The 17221-nt window shown below is 35.6% G+C and overlaps 1 protein-coding gene and 1 long non-coding RNA gene across 15 annotated transcripts in view; one reads left to right on the top strand and one right to left on the bottom strand.

The window, feature by feature from the left end:
• The window catches only part of ERC2 (ELKS/RAB6-interacting/CAST family member 2), a 428559-nt gene that overhangs the window by 165819 nt on the left and 245519 nt on the right, over positions 1-17221 (top strand). For 6 of the 14 annotated variants that reach the window (XR_010433476.1, XR_010433479.1, XR_010433484.1 and 3 more), the window contains 2 exons: positions 2762-2955; positions 7988-7999. Coding sequence is in view for 1 of the 14 variants with exons in the window: in XM_064667650.1 (XP_064523720.1) it covers positions 1858-1887; positions 2762-2955; positions 7988-7999 (236 nt within the window). In the remaining 13 variants the exon portion in view is untranslated. Of the gene's footprint in view, positions 1-1857; positions 1888-2761; positions 2956-7987; positions 8000-17221 lie in introns of all 14 variants that reach the window. The other 8 variants (XR_010433483.1, XR_010433473.1, XR_010433477.1 and 5 more) reach the window with 3 other exon arrangements.
• On the bottom strand, positions 1122-2029 carry LOC135420327 (uncharacterized). Its single transcript, XR_010433488.1, has 3 exons — positions 1845-2029; positions 1586-1681; positions 1122-1364 (listed from the first exon to the last, which is right to left on the bottom strand). It is a non-coding gene; the product is annotated as an uncharacterized LOC135420327 (long non-coding RNA).

Consider the following 17221-nt stretch of genomic DNA (forward strand, 5'->3'; position numbering starts at 1 on the left):
GAAAGCTCAAAGGTACACATGGACCAGTCACTCTTACTCATACAAGCCCAGTAAAAACAGAAAATGTGTTCTTTCCAAGAAAACAGAGAACTTAGGGAGAAAAGTGGGACAGAAATAAAAAAAAGAAAAAGGTATAGAAGAGAGGACAGCAGTAATAGGCAGAGACTTTCTGATTCATGTGATAATCTTGTAGCTTTTGGCTGCACGTCCCACAAATATGGGATGGCAGGAGTACCACAGAAAACATAAGAATTGAAAACACTTGTGCAACTTAATGTTGATTTCCTTACCATGCTGGTGAGCAAAGATTAAATGGCTAAACTCAGGAATAAAAGTATATCTATTATTCCAAGTGATGATTTACTTATCAGCAGTGCAGCAGGTAATTTGGTCAGCACATTTCTGAGCTGCTGTGTGACAGGAATCTTCTGTGGTGGTAGAACATTTGGCACCTTTGCATTAGTGACACTTTTGTGTTCTTGCCCAATTATGTATTTTCCTCATAGAAAAAAAAAAGGCTTCTCTCTTCTCCATTGCTTCTTGCCCTGGGTTAAGACAAGGGTAGAGTGTATGGGGAAAAAAGGTTTGGGCTGAAGCTGAGAGTTCCTTTATGCTAAAGTGAAGACTGCTTAGAGGAAGGAAGGTGAGTAATTTTCTTCTTTATGAAATGATGGAAGCAAGGCTGGTAAATTGGTTAATTGTAGGCTAAAATAGAGGGAAGGGAAAGAAAGGTGGCAGGGAGGAATATGAAAGAGTGATAGCCAGTAGAGGGGAACTGTGAAATTCTGGATTTACCCTTAGGAAAGCAGGAGAAATCTGAACAATAGGGAACAACACGCTTTTTGCACAAGTTTCTTAGTATCTTAACAGTGGGAGTTGGGTTGTATTTTTTTTTCTAGAGTGAATTTACCATTGTCAACCTATAGAATTATTTTTATTCCTTGGAAATTAACACAGTGATAAAGCAGTGTGTAATATAATAGCACTGATGGATAATTGAAGTGCTTTGCCGCTGGAAATTGGTGTAATCTCTCAAATAATTGGCCCTGAGTCTGAGTCTTACAGTGACTTCAAAAATTACAAAGTTAGTTGAAAGTAAATTTCTTGATACAGTTAACAGCTAGTATAAAATAAATCCAAGTTTATTGTTAAAGCAGGAAGATTACGAGGCTGAAAAGGAATCTGTTCCTAGCATCTCATCTGAACTGTTGAATCAAGATACTCCTTGAATGTCACCTTTAAACCAGCTCTGTGTTAGAAAAGTCCTGCATTCAGGACTGGAGCATGTATTATTATCCAAAACAGAATTTGAAGAGCAAGGCCAGTAGGTTTAGTAGCTCCTCATGTCATTCCCTTGGCTTCTCCTGGAAATGAAATATTCCTCTGAATAAAAATCTCAAGCAGGATAAATAAAACTTCAAATCTACTATCTTTTTCTTATTATCCTCATGCTTAAATGATATGTTACATGCAACCCCCCTAAGTTTCTTCCCTAGTAATTTCAATTTATTTGTTGTATTTATGGTAAACTCAGACTTGTTTTTTATTTATACAGAAAATTTTATCCATTGCAAAGAATACGAACCTTCTAATATCTGTAGTTTATATTAATTCTTTCCTAAACATGCATGTTTCATTTTGATCTGCATTTCTTTCATTGCTTGCTTGCATTGTCTATTCCCTGAAATTAAGAAGAATAAGTAAGTCCACGTCTTCTCTGCGTAATAAGATAGTTGGAGGACCTTCAGTTTCTAAATATCATGAGTTTCTGTAAAAATCCTGTATGTTATCTGAATTTTCTATGTTTAATGTGCACTGCCTTAAACTACTTGTTTTTTCCTTGCCTGCTCTTTCAAGATGCCAATTAGGAATAATGGGAAGCAAGGGGTAGGCTAAGCATTGCAGTGCATTGTTGTTTCCATCTGTCTGTGATTATTCCAGCCAACAGTTTAAAGCACTTGGTGCCAGATCCTGCTCCCATTGAAGTTAATTGGTTTTTTGCCATGAGGTTTGGTGGGAGCTGGACTGGGCTCTGCACTCTTGTTGTGTTCCTTGCGTTCTCTCTTGTCTGTGACACCGCCACCCATCCATGCATGTGTTTGCCAGGTTTGTGCTGTTTTCACCGATGGGCTTGTTCCTCTGATGTTTCAGGTTAAGTATTAATGATGAGACAAAAAGGATTATTGGGTAAAAATGTCTGCTGAAAGCAGCTTTTTTAGTTTGTCGGTTTGCCTTTTAAAAACAGCACTGCATTAAAACAATTTCTTTCTTTTAAAGTCTTTGTATCAAACTGCATTTGAGACATCTGGCGATACAGATATATACAATATGTATATATGTATCTGTTTTTTTGTATATATACATAGACAAATTGTGTATGTATATATATGGGGAAAGAGAATATGATTTGTTAAGAAGTTGCCTATATATTTAAAACACTTTAAGAGCTTACTGTGAATTGAATGAATTACAAGGTGATTTTTTTAATTTGAAAAAAACCCCCTTAAAATATAGTCACTTTAATATGTAAAAAAAAAAAACCCTTAGTAAATCCCCTCCCCCTTCAGGATGATAGAATTTGACTAAGAAGATATTTTAATTTCTTTTTATAATGCTTCTGTAGAAAAGAGTGTCATTGGACAGAAATACCCATAATCCTTTTTAATGAAAACTTGAACTCCGAGACTGAAGAAGGGAAGCTCTTAAAGCTATTGAAATTATTGTCATCCTTATTTTTTTTTTTTGAAATATTATTCTGAAGGCTCATGAGGCTGAAGAGGAGGCACGGATGAACCCGGAATTTGCAGACAGAATCAAACAGCTTGACAAAGAGGCATCGTACTATAGAGAAGAATGTGGCAAAGCTCAGGCTGAGGTTGACAGACTTCTAGAAATACTCAAGGAAGTAGAGAATGAGAAGAATGACAAAGATAAGAAAATTGCTGAGTTAGAAAGGTAATGTTTGTATTGTCTTACACTGAGTAGCATTTTTGCTTAATTGATCTTCATTTCAGAGCAGAGTCTGTTTTTTAACAGAATATTTGTTATGCCTTGTAAAATTGAATCAGAAATGAAAAAAAAAACCAAAACAGGCTACTTGATAACTTCATCTCCTGTCTGCTGCCTTTGGAACAATTTAAGGTTTCCATTTTTTAATACTCTTCATAAAAGGAACACATGTAGGAAAAGTCATGTGCAATTTACAGGGACAACAACCCTCCCAGAAAACCATGTTGGGGAGCAATCCTGTCTTTCTGGTAACTGGTGAATCAAAACTGTCCCCACACGTTTCTTCACTGTGAACATCATCACTAATTCTAAGAGGTCCTGAAAAGTATTGGTGAGTATTTCTAACCTGTCTCATGACTATTTAATAATAGTTGTAACTATTTCTCAGTGTTCCTGTAGTCTTTGACTGCTTCTAAAGAATATTTTCTGATGTCAACCAGGCGGTAATTGTCTTATTTCTGAGGAGGTTGTACAGTCTTTCCTTAATGGAGACAGGTGGGTTTTGGGATCAGTTGTCTCACACCCTTTGTAATTAAATAATTCTTGGAGCCTTCTCCCACGTGGTTTGCTGCTATTTATTTATGAGCCTCTGATTTCTTTGTTCCCTTCCTCTACTTAGCCACTCTTACTTAAATGAAAGAAGGAGGTTTGTTTTTTTTTTTCCCAAATGCTTTATATAATTGTTTTATTGTGATAAAGCCAGAAGAAAAGTGTTTCATGGTTCCAAAAGAGAAGTTTAACTGATCTCATTGTTGTGATCATTGCTATAGTTCCAGTCAAGACAAAGGACTGCTCTGTCTCAATAAGAAGTATTACCAGCAAAGAGGGGAAGATCTGTGGGAAATGTTAGTTACCTTGGAGGGTGGAAAACAGCCAGCTTGGAAAGAAAGAGGTGTAGAACACCTTTTACTGACAGTGACTTAAAAACCTTCACAGTTATCTGCTGCCAAAACTTATTTTTCTCTGCAGACATTTGGCAAAGTTTAATAATGGTTAATTGTCATGAAAATGGAGACCTCAAATTTAAAGTGAAAAAAAGATTTGTACTCAAATTAGAACTGATTGTTTACAGGAGGACAGCTTCAGTTTGCAGTTGCCTCTCTCACCACATCAGGAAGCATTTGGAATGCTCTAGTTTTTGCACCTATTTTAATGTATTCTTAAAGAAATAGTAACTAATCTCCTTGCACTATAAAACCTACTGAATTAATTGTGTGACACTCGCCTCATTAGTAGGCATGCTAAACTTTTATTCAAGATAATTTTAAGACATTTATTAAGTAACAATCATGTGTTGAATTTTTGAATATTAAAGTGCTAATTAAAAGATGATCATGATTAAGTGCTGAAGCTTGAATATTTTATGGAAAAAGAGATAAATAATTGATAGAGACTTATTTGAATTAAATTGAGAATTGATTAAAAAGGAATAATTACAAAGAAACAAGGAACCAAGGGATCCAGAGATATTGCTACGGCACTGTCAGCATACAACTTGTTCTTATTGTCTGAGAACCCTGTAATAGGTTATGCAATGGACAGAACTTTCTATTTTTGTACTCTTTTTGGTTTTTTAAAAAATTCTGTGTACTCTTACCAGTGAAATTTTGGGACACCAATTTCTAGTCTGTTGCTGTTTTATCAGGGTGTTGATCCTGACATAGCTTTTCAGAAAATAATGTGGTACTGCTGAGTGGACACAGACTTTTTGAAGAGGATACACTGTACTAACAATGTGATGAAGTAGTTAAACCTTGCTATGAACCTTTAAGTACTTCTGTAATGCTTGCAGTATGATATCTGTGCAATGACCAGCTAAAGAGAGGAGCAGTATGTTGGAATTTTGGGACTCATCACGCTCTCAGATTTCTTTTTGAATTCTGTTATCTTTACTGCAGTTTCTCAGTTGATTTTACTTATGAGCAGCTTTCAAGATTAATTCCAAATTCCTGTACACATAGTGTATATATAAGGTAATTATTGTAAACTAGGAAAAGAAAAAAGAATTAACGTAAAAATTATCTATTGTTGATTTCAGTGAGAAGTTACTGCCATTACTTGCTAATGGAGTCTTAAAGCTGCTTTCCAACATGCCTAACCAGGGTCTTAAACTTGTTGATTGGTTGACTAAGGCTGGCAATTTGCTGGCAGTATGAAGGTGTAACAGGGAAATATTTTTTGCAAGTGAGTATCAAACCTCTCTTACTAATCAGGTTCACTTTAGGTTTCTCTAAAATGTAATTGATTTTCTCTCTCTCCTTATTTTGTAAAACCATTGCCAAAAGAGCTGTATTTAACTGCGGCACCTGTTGGTATCCCCAGAGAATGAACTTTGATGTTCAAATTCCCCTTTCTAGGGGTTTAGGTGGAGTGTAAATTGCTGTAATATTTTATGAAGAGCTGCCACTTTTTTCTTCTTGTAATGACTGTTTGATTGGCTCGTTATTGAAGGGAAGAGGTGGAGCCAAAGCTCAGTTTACCTGGTTTGTGGGAATAAAACATTGCAAAAATGACTGCGACTTTAACAAATTCAAAGATGTTCTTTCCTTCTTGTCCCACTAGAAATATCTGCTTCGAGATATGGGCAGTTAAATTTATAAGGGTTTGCTATTTGGCAGATGAACATTATTAATAATTATGGAGCAGCCTTCATATGAATGGTAATTTTTTTGGTTTTAATGTGATTTTCTTGGCTCAGAAACTGTCACACTCCTCAGTTGCATCACTGCAGATTCATATTATTGCTCATATATAAAAACACGTGGGTCTGTTTCCTAAATTACTCTCTCTATATTAATTTTGTCTTTTCCAGTTTTTTATTATTACATAGGACAACCAGTTCCTTCTTTTATACTCAAGCTGTTTGATAATTTCTATTACATTTTTCATGATTTATCTGTTTATAATTAAAAAAGGTTAAAATTAAATGCAAGATATTGCATTCAGTGTGTAATGTACTTCTGTTAAACTTAGCTTGATGTTTTTCTTTGGTTTTCTTGGTGAAGAAATGTAGTGTGGGTGGTTTTTTTTTTTGTTTTAATGATGCAAATGAAACTGGATATGATAGTGATAAGCTTAAATTTTAATGCAAAGGGCCTAGCCAAGGAGAGGGAGCTGAAGCTGAACTGTCAGGGCTGAAGGAGTATGTTGTTTAAAGCTTTTATTATTGGTGTTAGTATGGGAAGTATATTTATGAAATATGATAGGGAGTTTGAATTGTGAAATTAAGTGAAATACAATAGCATAAAGTGGATGTTGGTGAAGTTGGGACCAGTAAGACTGCCTGCTGTAAACTAAGGATAATCCTTGGAACAGTTTAGGAAGAGAAAGACTGGGTGAATTTGCTTATTGCTGTGTCATTATGAGTCATCTAAATAATGATGCAGACGTCTAAATAATGAGGAGTGAATCCTGATATGTCAGAATAAGTGTCTTCAGTGAGGATAGGAAGGTATTAATGTCATAAGGTGCTAGCAAGGCTCCATGTGGAACACTGCTGTGCACTTCCCATCAGTCATATTCAGGGAAGTTGAATTAAAACTGGAAACCAGTGCGGAGAGGGCTGGTGAGATAATGACAGGAATGGAGTGCTCGTGTCACAGGAGGGATGTAAACAACAGTGGTTTATTTCTCTGGAAAAACAAAGGCTCAGAAGGGAAGTTTGTTCCCTATAAATATATGAAAGGGTAAGCACTGCAGTGAAAGAGTGTGACTTCAGTAAAAGAGCACTGGCACGTAATACAATATAAATTACCCATTAGTAAATTTAGACTGAAAAGAGAAATAAAGTGATGACAACATGGTGTAACTTGAAAAATCTTAGATCTGCTTTTCTCCAGTGATATGTTAGATAGTGGTCATTTGCTTGATTGAGTGTAGCTTCTCAGCAAAGACTGCAATAATATGAAAGCCCATTAAAAAGATTGTACTAGCTATGAGATAAAACTTGTTTGTTTTTAAACAAGAGGTTTGTTTTTTGTTATCTACTTCTCATATGCAGTGGTAAGTTTAGGGTAATAACATTATAGACATGCATTTAAGCTCTTGGGCTGTTCAGACTTCAATTAATTAATTTTGAATTGATTTGGATTTGAATTCTGATGAAGATAAGTCCACACAGCACTGACAATTCATAGCATAAGTGACAAAACACCAGCATATGGAATAATTCCTTTTTTAAAAAAGGACTTTTAGGGCTTTAAAAAAATGTTCCCTATCCTAAGTGCACAAAAAGCTGTACATTAGTGACAGATCTAAGGACTAGTCTAGCTGGGTGGGGATGTTTTTGTCTTACTTATTTGAAAGGGCATGTTAGGTATTTTTTAACAAATAAGTTATCAAACATCAGAATATTTTCAGTGCTGAAGTATTAGTCTGATTCTTCATACTGAATTAAAAATTTGCTGTCAGCATTAGGAGGGGCTGCATTTCTGGGGGCGTGGGTGTCAAATCTCTGTCTTTGATTATTAGGTACAGTGCTTCGTGAACTTCTGAATGGTATCTTTGAACAAGCTGCCAAATTGTTCAGCTGCTTTGGCTTCCATGGGAAGGTTTGATGAATGAGGGTCACTAAGCCTGTGTTAGTTCAAATAAAAGACTTTTTGGTATATGATGAGACATTTGTGTTGAAGCAAATGCTATCAATACTCACCCAATTTATTTTTTCTGTTTGGTGTGTGCATGCATTTGGATGGTTATAAATATGGATGGCTTTCCACCATTCACAAATGACAAGATGCTATTTTACTTTAAAATTTCTGTTCTCTTCAGTGCACAGCAAGGATATAGCTCTTCAGAAATTTTATTTTACTTCTTGCTTTTCCTTCCCTTTCTTTTTTTTTTTTTAATTATCTGCTAATATAACATCTGCTTGTTATATTTTTAAAGAACTAATGTGTTCCTCCCTTTATTCTCTTTTGCTGTCTTCCTCCCTATCTGTTTTTCTCCAAACTGCTGCTTTCATCCCTACTCCAACCAGCTTGACTTCCAGGTCAGTATTTTCTGCTCTCCTACTTAATGCTCCTTCCACAATGAAGGTTTTCATTGATGCTTCATTTATTTGGCAATTTTGATTTCAGAGAAATAACTTCTGTTTGTATTATGTTGTCTTTATTCTGCTTGTCCCTTCTGTGAAGTTTTTGGTCATTCCATTTCTAGATCAGAAACTTTACAGTAAGTGAATGCTTTTCTCAAAAGTCTGTAAGAAAAAAATGTTAATTAACAACATATTCATATGTTGTTTTGTATGAAGATTTTTTTCTTTCAGTTTTGCTTTTATTATCTTTGTTTTGGGAGCTCAACACCGGGAGTAACATTTTTGATAGATAACCCACCCAGTATGAAGTGTATTGACCAATAACAGAGAGATTTTATACCTCAGATCAGAGACTTATTCTTAATACTTTGACATCACCCCTTTTACTGTTATTGCAAAGGAGGAGTTGCAGTGGCTGTGAAGGTTTTAGCTGTTTGTGCTGGCCAGATTCTGGTGTCTGTATGTGTATGTTTTATATGCTGTGTTTGGATACAGCCTCACCTAGTCAGACTCCTGTTTCTCTTTCTTCCAGGTTTTAGATTAGTTTAGCTGGTGTTTGTGCTTACACACTGTTGGAGTAAATTTTTCAAGTATTACTACGTGGCCTATGGTGCTTGTCGAAAGTAAAAATTGATCTAGTTGACATTTTTTTCTCTTATTAGGCCTTGATATTAATTTTCTTTCTCATGCTTATGAATGGGTGTAAATTTTAAGATAGCAAAGTCTTAAAACGTGTACTTGGTATTTTAGAAACTAGTAACTGTATATTGTTTGGATGATGGAGTCATCATTATCAAAGTTAAAGGAGGGTATATACTGCAAAAACTTTGCAGATGTATTTCAGCTTCCTCTGTGTTGCATTTGCCAACATGGTTCCAGGTTGCCATGCAGCACATTTGACTTGAATCATGACAGATGTCCAATCTGCCTTTATGATACGTTCAGTTAGGAAGTTTTCATATTTTTTCCTCTCAATGTATGCTTTTAGCACAGTGTTTTCTATTCATATAGGAGGAGAGCCTGGGAGAACTTGGGAGAGTTTTGGTTTCTTAATCTCAAAACTGAGCATAGTTCACATTTCATGGTTCAGAAAAGTCAGAAGTTTCTGACATGGATGTCTTTGAACTGTATGGCAAAAGATGGTTCATTATGAAAAGACTGACAAGACAAGAGGTTTTTTTTCCCTGCTGTGCCTTGATGCACATCACAACTGCAAGTTTCTTTTCAGATGAAAAAAATTTGTTTTGGAAATTTGAGGCTTATCGACTGAAGTAATGAATTGGATGAACACCTTTTTTTTTATTGTCTATCTACTACAAGCACATTTTGATCTGCTTGAATGGATAGTTATTACACCTGGATTATGAAAATACTTCAACAGGTTTTTCGGAATGTTTATTTCTTCCAGAATTTAATTAAATGCATTTACCCTGGAGTTGGCTATGATGAAATTATTGTCTGAATGTAACCACTCTGCATTTCAGAGCATACCCAACATTGATGGAAAAATCTCTCTAGCCTGAGAGAGCTTAAAGAAAGGTATTATGCTATGTGGTTGTCATTATGGTTGATTTCACTGGAATTCAATGATTGGTATGCAGAAACATTTGTTCAGCAGTTGGAGGTGCAATTTCTGTTATGTTTTATTGACCTAAAAAACCAGCTGACCTTGTTGAAGCAAACTGTCCTCATAACCCTGCCAACTTTCATCCCTAGAGTCCTGGATAAGTTGTAGCGTATGATTAGAGTTTATTGTGGGAATTCAGTGAAGTGTTAAGTTTTCTCAGCTTGAATCTTCATTAAGGTCAAAGCATAATTTAAGAGACAGATCTATTAATTTCTGTAATTTCTGCTGATCAGTATGTTCTTAGCTGTTATTTTATTTGTCCATATTTATATGAGGTTATGATGATTAGAAAAATGCTGGATCCATTTTACTAACATGGTGGGCTGTTAATACTGGTGACAGACAAGAAAATCCAATACATTGGCATAATCCTGCCCTGTGCACCTGCCTATACAAAACAAGAGTATTCTGAGCACAACAGGCAGTACAAGACATCCCCTCACCCCCTGCCTTTAGGTTACATCAGGTTATACACTCCCCAAGCCTGTCCACCTGCAGATAAAGAGGAGATGGATATTTTTTCCATCTGTAATATACTGACCAGTGCTAGAAAGTTTCCCACCAACCTCTGATGTTGGCCTTCCTAATTGTTTCCGTGGGAGGCTGGGGCTCAGTGACATGTGTAAGGCAAGGTTTAAGGGAGTTTTAAATTTAACTTACGAGCCGTCCACAGTTTTGTCAAATGTCAGTTTGATGGTTCCAAGGGCAGAGTGATATGTTGTTCAAAGATAATTTCCCTGGAGAAATTGAGATAGTGTACTACTGAAAACTGAGAGAATCTGTGATATACATTACTCTTCTGAGAGACTGGTTATTCTGAGTGAGAAACATAGTTGTCACATTGGATAACAGGCAGATTGTTGACATGTCTTTCTGCTATAGTCTGTTTGCTATGTGTACAGAACCAGCATTTTAGCATTTAAACATTTTGAAAGAGATGACAATTTGAGTAGGGATTATTTAGATTTATCTGATTATGTGAGTGGTTTTGAATTTTTGAATTCATAGTTAGATTTTTAAATTTAATTTTATTTAAGAAATAGTAAAGTAGAAATTTTATTTCCTCAAAATTCTATTTTCTTAAGAAAAAAGTTTAAATTAATAATGTATTATGAAATAAGCAGAAATCATAGTGATTAAAAATAAAAAGATACAAACAGGATCCTGGGACAAGATGATGTGTCATTGTTCATTTTCATCCCACTCACTACTGAGTCTGCTCAGTTCTATACTTTCCCTTTCAGTTTGCTTAAAGGCATGCAGAGGTTAAAATAATAGAAATGGATTATTTAAATAAGGAAGGATATTTTGTAATTTCTCAGTGATTTGATTTTTTTGGGATTTGATTTGGAGTGTAAATACTCTACTGAAGCAAATGGATATACAGGATGAACTGGATGTAAAAAGAGCCCTGTCTCTCTGAAGGAAAAATATCCACTTTGGATTGGGTTGGATGTGACACCACAACTCTGGGGAAGAGAGAACACAAGGAACTGGTACTCTTTCCATTTCATGATTAGTGGTTTCAAGACACAGTAATATTTCTTATGCTTCTCCAGACCTGCTGCCTCCACTAGTTTTCCCCGGGGGGAAGGTCCACGGAGCATATTCCTTTACCTCTTGAACGTGTGAATAAAGCAGCCCCAGAGCGCTCTGGGGAGTTGGTGCCTGCCTGGGTGCAGTGCTGTCAGGATTCCCTGTGTGCAGTGCAGGGGTGTGTGAGTGAAGAATCATTGTGAGATAGCACAGCTCGCCCTCAAAAAGCTGTGACTGAAAAGAGACAGGGGAACTAAATTTAGGAATTGGGCTGTTGGTGGGACCACTTCTCCCACTTTCCCATTGTTTCCTTTCACAATGCAGGAGCGACATGCCTGGGCAACATGATTGTGACTGGATTGAAGTGCTCTGATCTGAATTTATAATAAGGGGAAGTTAGTATGTCTAAACAAGAAATCATACAGAGTGTACCTGATTTATTTGGAGGTCTGAAGAAGTTACTGCAAAAGCATGGAAAGCTTGATTTATGTATTGAATGATAATGGCTGGATTGATCCTGAGAACTTCTAGGGTGAGCCAGGAGTTGCAGTCAAAAGATTTGATTCAGAAGGAAATTGCAATGAATCATGGAGTGCTGCAGAGGAGGTGTGATCCTGATTGCTGTCAGGCTGAGCTGGACATGCTGCGGAGCAGTTGGATGCAGAGAAAAACTGGACAGAGTCAGGAGGTGGTGGGGCATTTTTGCATTTTTTTTTTTGTTTGTTTGTGTGGGGATGTTTTATTTGTTTTGTTGGCTTTTTAAAGAAAAAAAGCTTGCCTGGATTACAGCTGGAAAGGACTTGATGGACCAGTAGCAGGATTGCAACTCCTTAGTTGCATATTTCAGGCAACAGACTATTTCCAGTTGCTGGTTACAGTTATTGCTAATGGTCTCAATTAATAAAATAGCTGAGCAAGCAATTGCCATATTAAATCAGATCAAATATCCTTCTCATCTAGTGCCCTGTCATCAACAGTATTTTATTTTATTTTTTTTTAAAAAGAACATCAGAAGAAAATACCCAACCATCCTGGGTGTACAAGAGAGATGTGTGACAGATGAGTCTTCTGGTATGAATTTCACACATGTTCATGTAAAGTGTCATCCAGTAAGAATGTGCTGAGGAAGACAGTAGTGCAATGCACTGTGTTGGAGTTTCAGTGGTTGCAGTGCAGATAAGTGTTGAAACAAAGTGACATGAACCATAGTTTGGAACAGGATTTTAGTACGTCTTTTTCATTCATGCATTATCCTCACGTGGATATTTCGAGCATCTCTCCAGGGCTTTGGAGGGAACTGTGTCAGACTAAACACTTCTTAAATAAAGATTTTGGAAAATTTCCCAGATTGTGTGTTAGGTAAACCCTTCCTCCCACATTTTTGTCTTTGAGGTGAGAAATGTTTCAGTGACTTCTGTGACACTTGCTTTATTTCTACCAGGCAGAGTTGCTGGACAATAATACTGTTTTGTGGTGCATCTGGGGGCAAAATTGTTGTCACACTGAAGCACTGTCATATCAGTCCTAGGAGATCTGAAAGTAGCCTTCAAACAGTTGAAATACTAAGATTTAAAGTGTGGGGCTGGGGGAAGAAGAATTAAAAAAAAAGATTATTTGACTTTGTGGCTTTTTAATTATTATTATTATTAACGCAGCAATAGGATCGATTTCTGGTTTTTTGAGACCTATAGATCTCTGTGGGCTGCAAGCCTGCTCCCTTGAGTAAAACTGAAATAGCTATGTAATCTATTAGTAACAGAGTTGGGAATATACTAAAATTCCTTTTTCTTTACTGGTAATTCGCTGTGTTCTGGGTTGGTGTGACGTGGCACGTTTGCCAGTTGTGGGTCTCACAGAAAAAAAAAATCAGTGTGTACAGTGGTGAGATGCAGTTTTGCATTCAGTAGATTTCATTTTTGCAAGGAAAAAGGCAAAATGCTTATAAAATGTTATTACTTTATATTTTAATGAATTTTAATCTTGTTTTATTTCTGGTTGTTATGATTATTACTCCCTGCCTTTTTATATCAGGGCATAAAGCTAGATGAATGATTTGGCCTGGAATGTACAAGCAGTCTAGCTTCTGAACTTCATCCACATCATTAAAAAAAGCATCAGTCCAAATATAATTTTTTGCCATCAAGAAAGAAAGGATGAAAGTTATTTTGAAGCTGAACTCTGTTAGACATGCTGGATATGTCAAAGTAATTGATTTCTTAATGGTTGGGATATTTGCTTTTATGTTATTTAAGATATTCTTTAGTTTGTTCTCATTGTGATAATTGTATTAGAAAAAGAAAAAGAAAGTAAAAAAGAATAAGGAAACATTCCAAATCTTAAAAGATATTTTGAATACTAACAATTCTTTAGGTTATAGGATCTGGATTTTAAAAAAACCCAACATGAAAGTTTTAAGTGCAAATGACTGCACAGAAAGACACTGCTTAGTTTTTTATTAGCATATTATAAAACTTATAGGGACTAGAGTCTAACTTATTAAATCAATTGAACAGTGAAACACGAGGGCTTTCTTTTAGAAAAATTGCTGTTGTTTGAGGTGTGTTATGTTTTCTTTGTAATATGAAAATTTCAGCCTATCACAGGTATAGGTTTTATTATCATGATAATACCTATTTTCTCCAGACAAATCCATCTATGGGTTGTAGGTGAATAAACAGTGTCCTTGCATATTTGTGTCAGGAATGTCTCTGTCAATAACATTCTTAACATCTCTTGTGATGTTTATAGTTTGCTAGAGTCTGACCCCTCTTTGTTTTTCAGGTTTATAGATGGGTAACAGCAAATACATTTGTATTCCATGAAAATGCCAGAAAAAATGATTAGCTTTTCTCATCTTAATAAAATGCTAGCTTATGGATTTCAATGGAATTAGATCTGAATTTTGAAGAATTACCCTTAGCTGGTTTAGTTGTGACTCAATAAAGCACCTACATGTACTGTCACTTTTGAGACAGTGAGAAAACTATGAATAGTTTTCCAGAGTCTTACTGAAGTAATGTAGTTCAGAATGGACATTCACATGGTTAGGATTTACAGGATCAGGTCTTCTGCATGACTAGCTACTGAGATCCAGAGTGCCTAGTAAAATGTTAAGATTTGTTTCCTTACTCACATACGTGAATTCTTTTTAAAGGTGTGGACTATCTGTAAAGGAGAAAGAGATGATATGTTAAAAAAAAAAGATATTTTTTTCAAATAATGACAATGGTAATATTCTACCCAGTGCATGCCTAGAAGAATAGGTGAAGATGTTTTTTTATTTACGTGTGTGAGATTAAATTTTAAAATGTATTTTTGAGACTTTCCTATTTTATATAAATTACTTGTTTTGGATAAATTGTATATCATAAAATAGTTTGGTTTGATTAGTTTGGTTTGGGGTTGGTATCTTTTAATTTGCTTGTTTCCCTGAAAACATTCTTTGCACTCTGATTTTTTTTTTTTATAACTTGTTGAGGAGCACAGGTTCCTAGAATACTGGAGAAGTTTTTGATTGACTTTCAGACAGCTGGTCCCATTGCAATGCTGTTTAAAGTGATGAAAATTATTGCAGAGACATATTCCTTTAGAAAACATTGCAGATTTTGCTCTTGGGTGTATTTTGCATGTCTGCATTTTTTGGATGCTTTGAGGAAAAAAAAAATCTTTATGAAATAGAGTGAAGGCTATACTAAGCATGTAACACTTATTTTTGGCTGCCATTATCAACTTTTTGGCCAAGGTCCCCAGGTGGCTAATTAAAGCTGGGTATTTAATGAAATAGTGTGATTTTCTATAGCTATCAGAGATGAAAGCATTGGAGTTTAGACAACACATACTACTGTAAAATGAAATCTGAAAGATACATATATGCAGAAACTTAGTGTTAATATTTCTCTTAAGAAGTTGGACTGAAGGAATTAAATGTCCTGTAGTTAGACCTATGAGATCTAGTTGTGTGCCACTCCAGAAGAACAAGAAAAAAACCACAAACATGGTTAAGTGAATCATTTCAGTTATTTTCATACTAGCAAGAACTAAATGCTGCTACTGTTTTGCTATTTATCTTTCTGCCGATCAAAGGTCTGGGTCTCCAGGACAATGATCTATTTCCTAAAAAGACATTTCAGTTAAAAAATGGAATAGAATGAGCAGCCAGTGCAATTGATGTAAGGCCATCTTGCTGCTTGCACAGTGAGATTTACTGGCTCCAGGCTCCTTGGGCCTTCTTCGTAAGAGAGAAAGCTACAGGGCTGTTGAAGAATTTTTTGGTCTTTTCCCTTTCCCTGCCTTGCTCAGATCTAAATATTTAACAGTCATAGATGATGGCTCTTCAGCAGCATGAGGAGTCAGAGCTGCTATGTTCTAGTGATTCCAGTGTTGGCATTCTAAGGCCACTTTCTGGAAAAATCGTTGGATGCTGAGGAAAACAGAGGTAGACCTTGCTGTGGTTTAGACACCTGATTATAAGTCTAATGCCCAGCTGAGGTGGAAATTAATGGCTGTGGACTTGAGAAAGATTATCAAAAATTATCCCAGATCAGCAAGATTCAGGAAGAGGAACAGGAAATTATGACTTTTTTGTGATTTTTTTTTTTTTTTACTGGGGTAGCATATCTAAGGTGAATGTATTTTCAGTTAAGAGAAATGGCTTGATCTAGGTTAAAAAAATTAATAAGCTCAATTTTAGCAGTAGTAAGGCAGCTTCTAGAGGAGTGTGTTACTTTATACAATCTTTTTTCTCTTCTTTAGGAGTGCAATAATGTCTTATGTACTAATATAATGAAATTTTATTTAGACTTCTTTCTTATACCTGGTATTCATCTCTTTATTAACTTCCAGTATTATTGTCATCATTATTGTGTGCTGGATACTTCTCTGATATTGAATTATCAAATGAGTTAGAAGATGCCCATAATATCCTTCAGTTTGCAGTTCTGGAACAGAAGAGAACTTGTTTCCTTTTTTAGTTGGTGGTTTAGGGTTTTTTAAGTTTTTTAAGTTTATTTTTATTTTGACTATTCAAGCTGTGCTTATATTCTAGCTCTATTCTAGCTCTGTTTCGAAGACATCTTAGTTTCACTCTGAATTCTTTTTTAGTCCTAAGCTGTTAGATGTTCTGTGACAATTGCTGACTGTCTATAGCCATAGGAACACAAACAAATTTAAATTTGTTATCTGCAAAAAGGGTCATTAACCCTGCTTTTTAATGTTTGGCCATAATTAAACATCTTGCAAAGAGTTAGTCATCTACACTGCTTTTTAGTTTGCTTTTTTACTTCTTAAATGTTACGAGCTCAGAACATAATTTCTTTAAGCCAAACGTAATGTTGGCACCACTCTGGACTTGGGTGCTTCAGAACTAGTTTGTAGCCTGGCTTTCTAGTTCCATGAAGTTTTTAAAATCACCAATGCAGCACAGTATTGATAATAACTAGGTTGAGGTGACTGTAATGTCTAGCTCAGTGGTTAAAGAATTTAGCTCACTAAAAGATAATAGATGCCCAACTCAGAATGAACTGTAACAGTGTGGAAGGTCGGAGAGCTGAGGGTTTCATCTTTCTGCTTTGGGGCAATTACACTATCAGAGAATAATTCTGCATATGCTTTAGTACCACAAGATTATTAACTTGTGATGGTAACATCAATTCTACTGACCAGACCCTTGCAGCATACATTTCAGATTTTCAAGACGTATGTCTTAAGCAGTAATCTTTTATTTATTTTATTCTGTCTAATGAATTTTGTGGTCTTAGAGTTTTAAATTTAAACAGTGCAGCAGAACACATGAAACTAATTCCACATGATAAAGAGTAATGTAGACTCAACTCTGCATATCAGCATAGCTACTAGTAAAGTATGTGGATATTCTATATCCTATATGGTCATGGCATATGATATTTTGTGCTGATTGGGTACTGTTCCCAAATATTTTTCTATTTCTTATGCATATTTTTTACTTACCCTAATCTTCTATTTTATTCAAAAGCATTTTAGAAACAGAGCCACATGAA

This window comes from Pseudopipra pipra, chromosome 11 (genome assembly GCF_036250125.1).
Source record: "Pseudopipra pipra isolate bDixPip1 chromosome 11, bDixPip1.hap1, whole genome shotgun sequence".
In the NCBI taxonomy this organism is placed as follows: domain Eukaryota; kingdom Metazoa; phylum Chordata; class Aves; order Passeriformes; family Pipridae; genus Pseudopipra; species Pseudopipra pipra.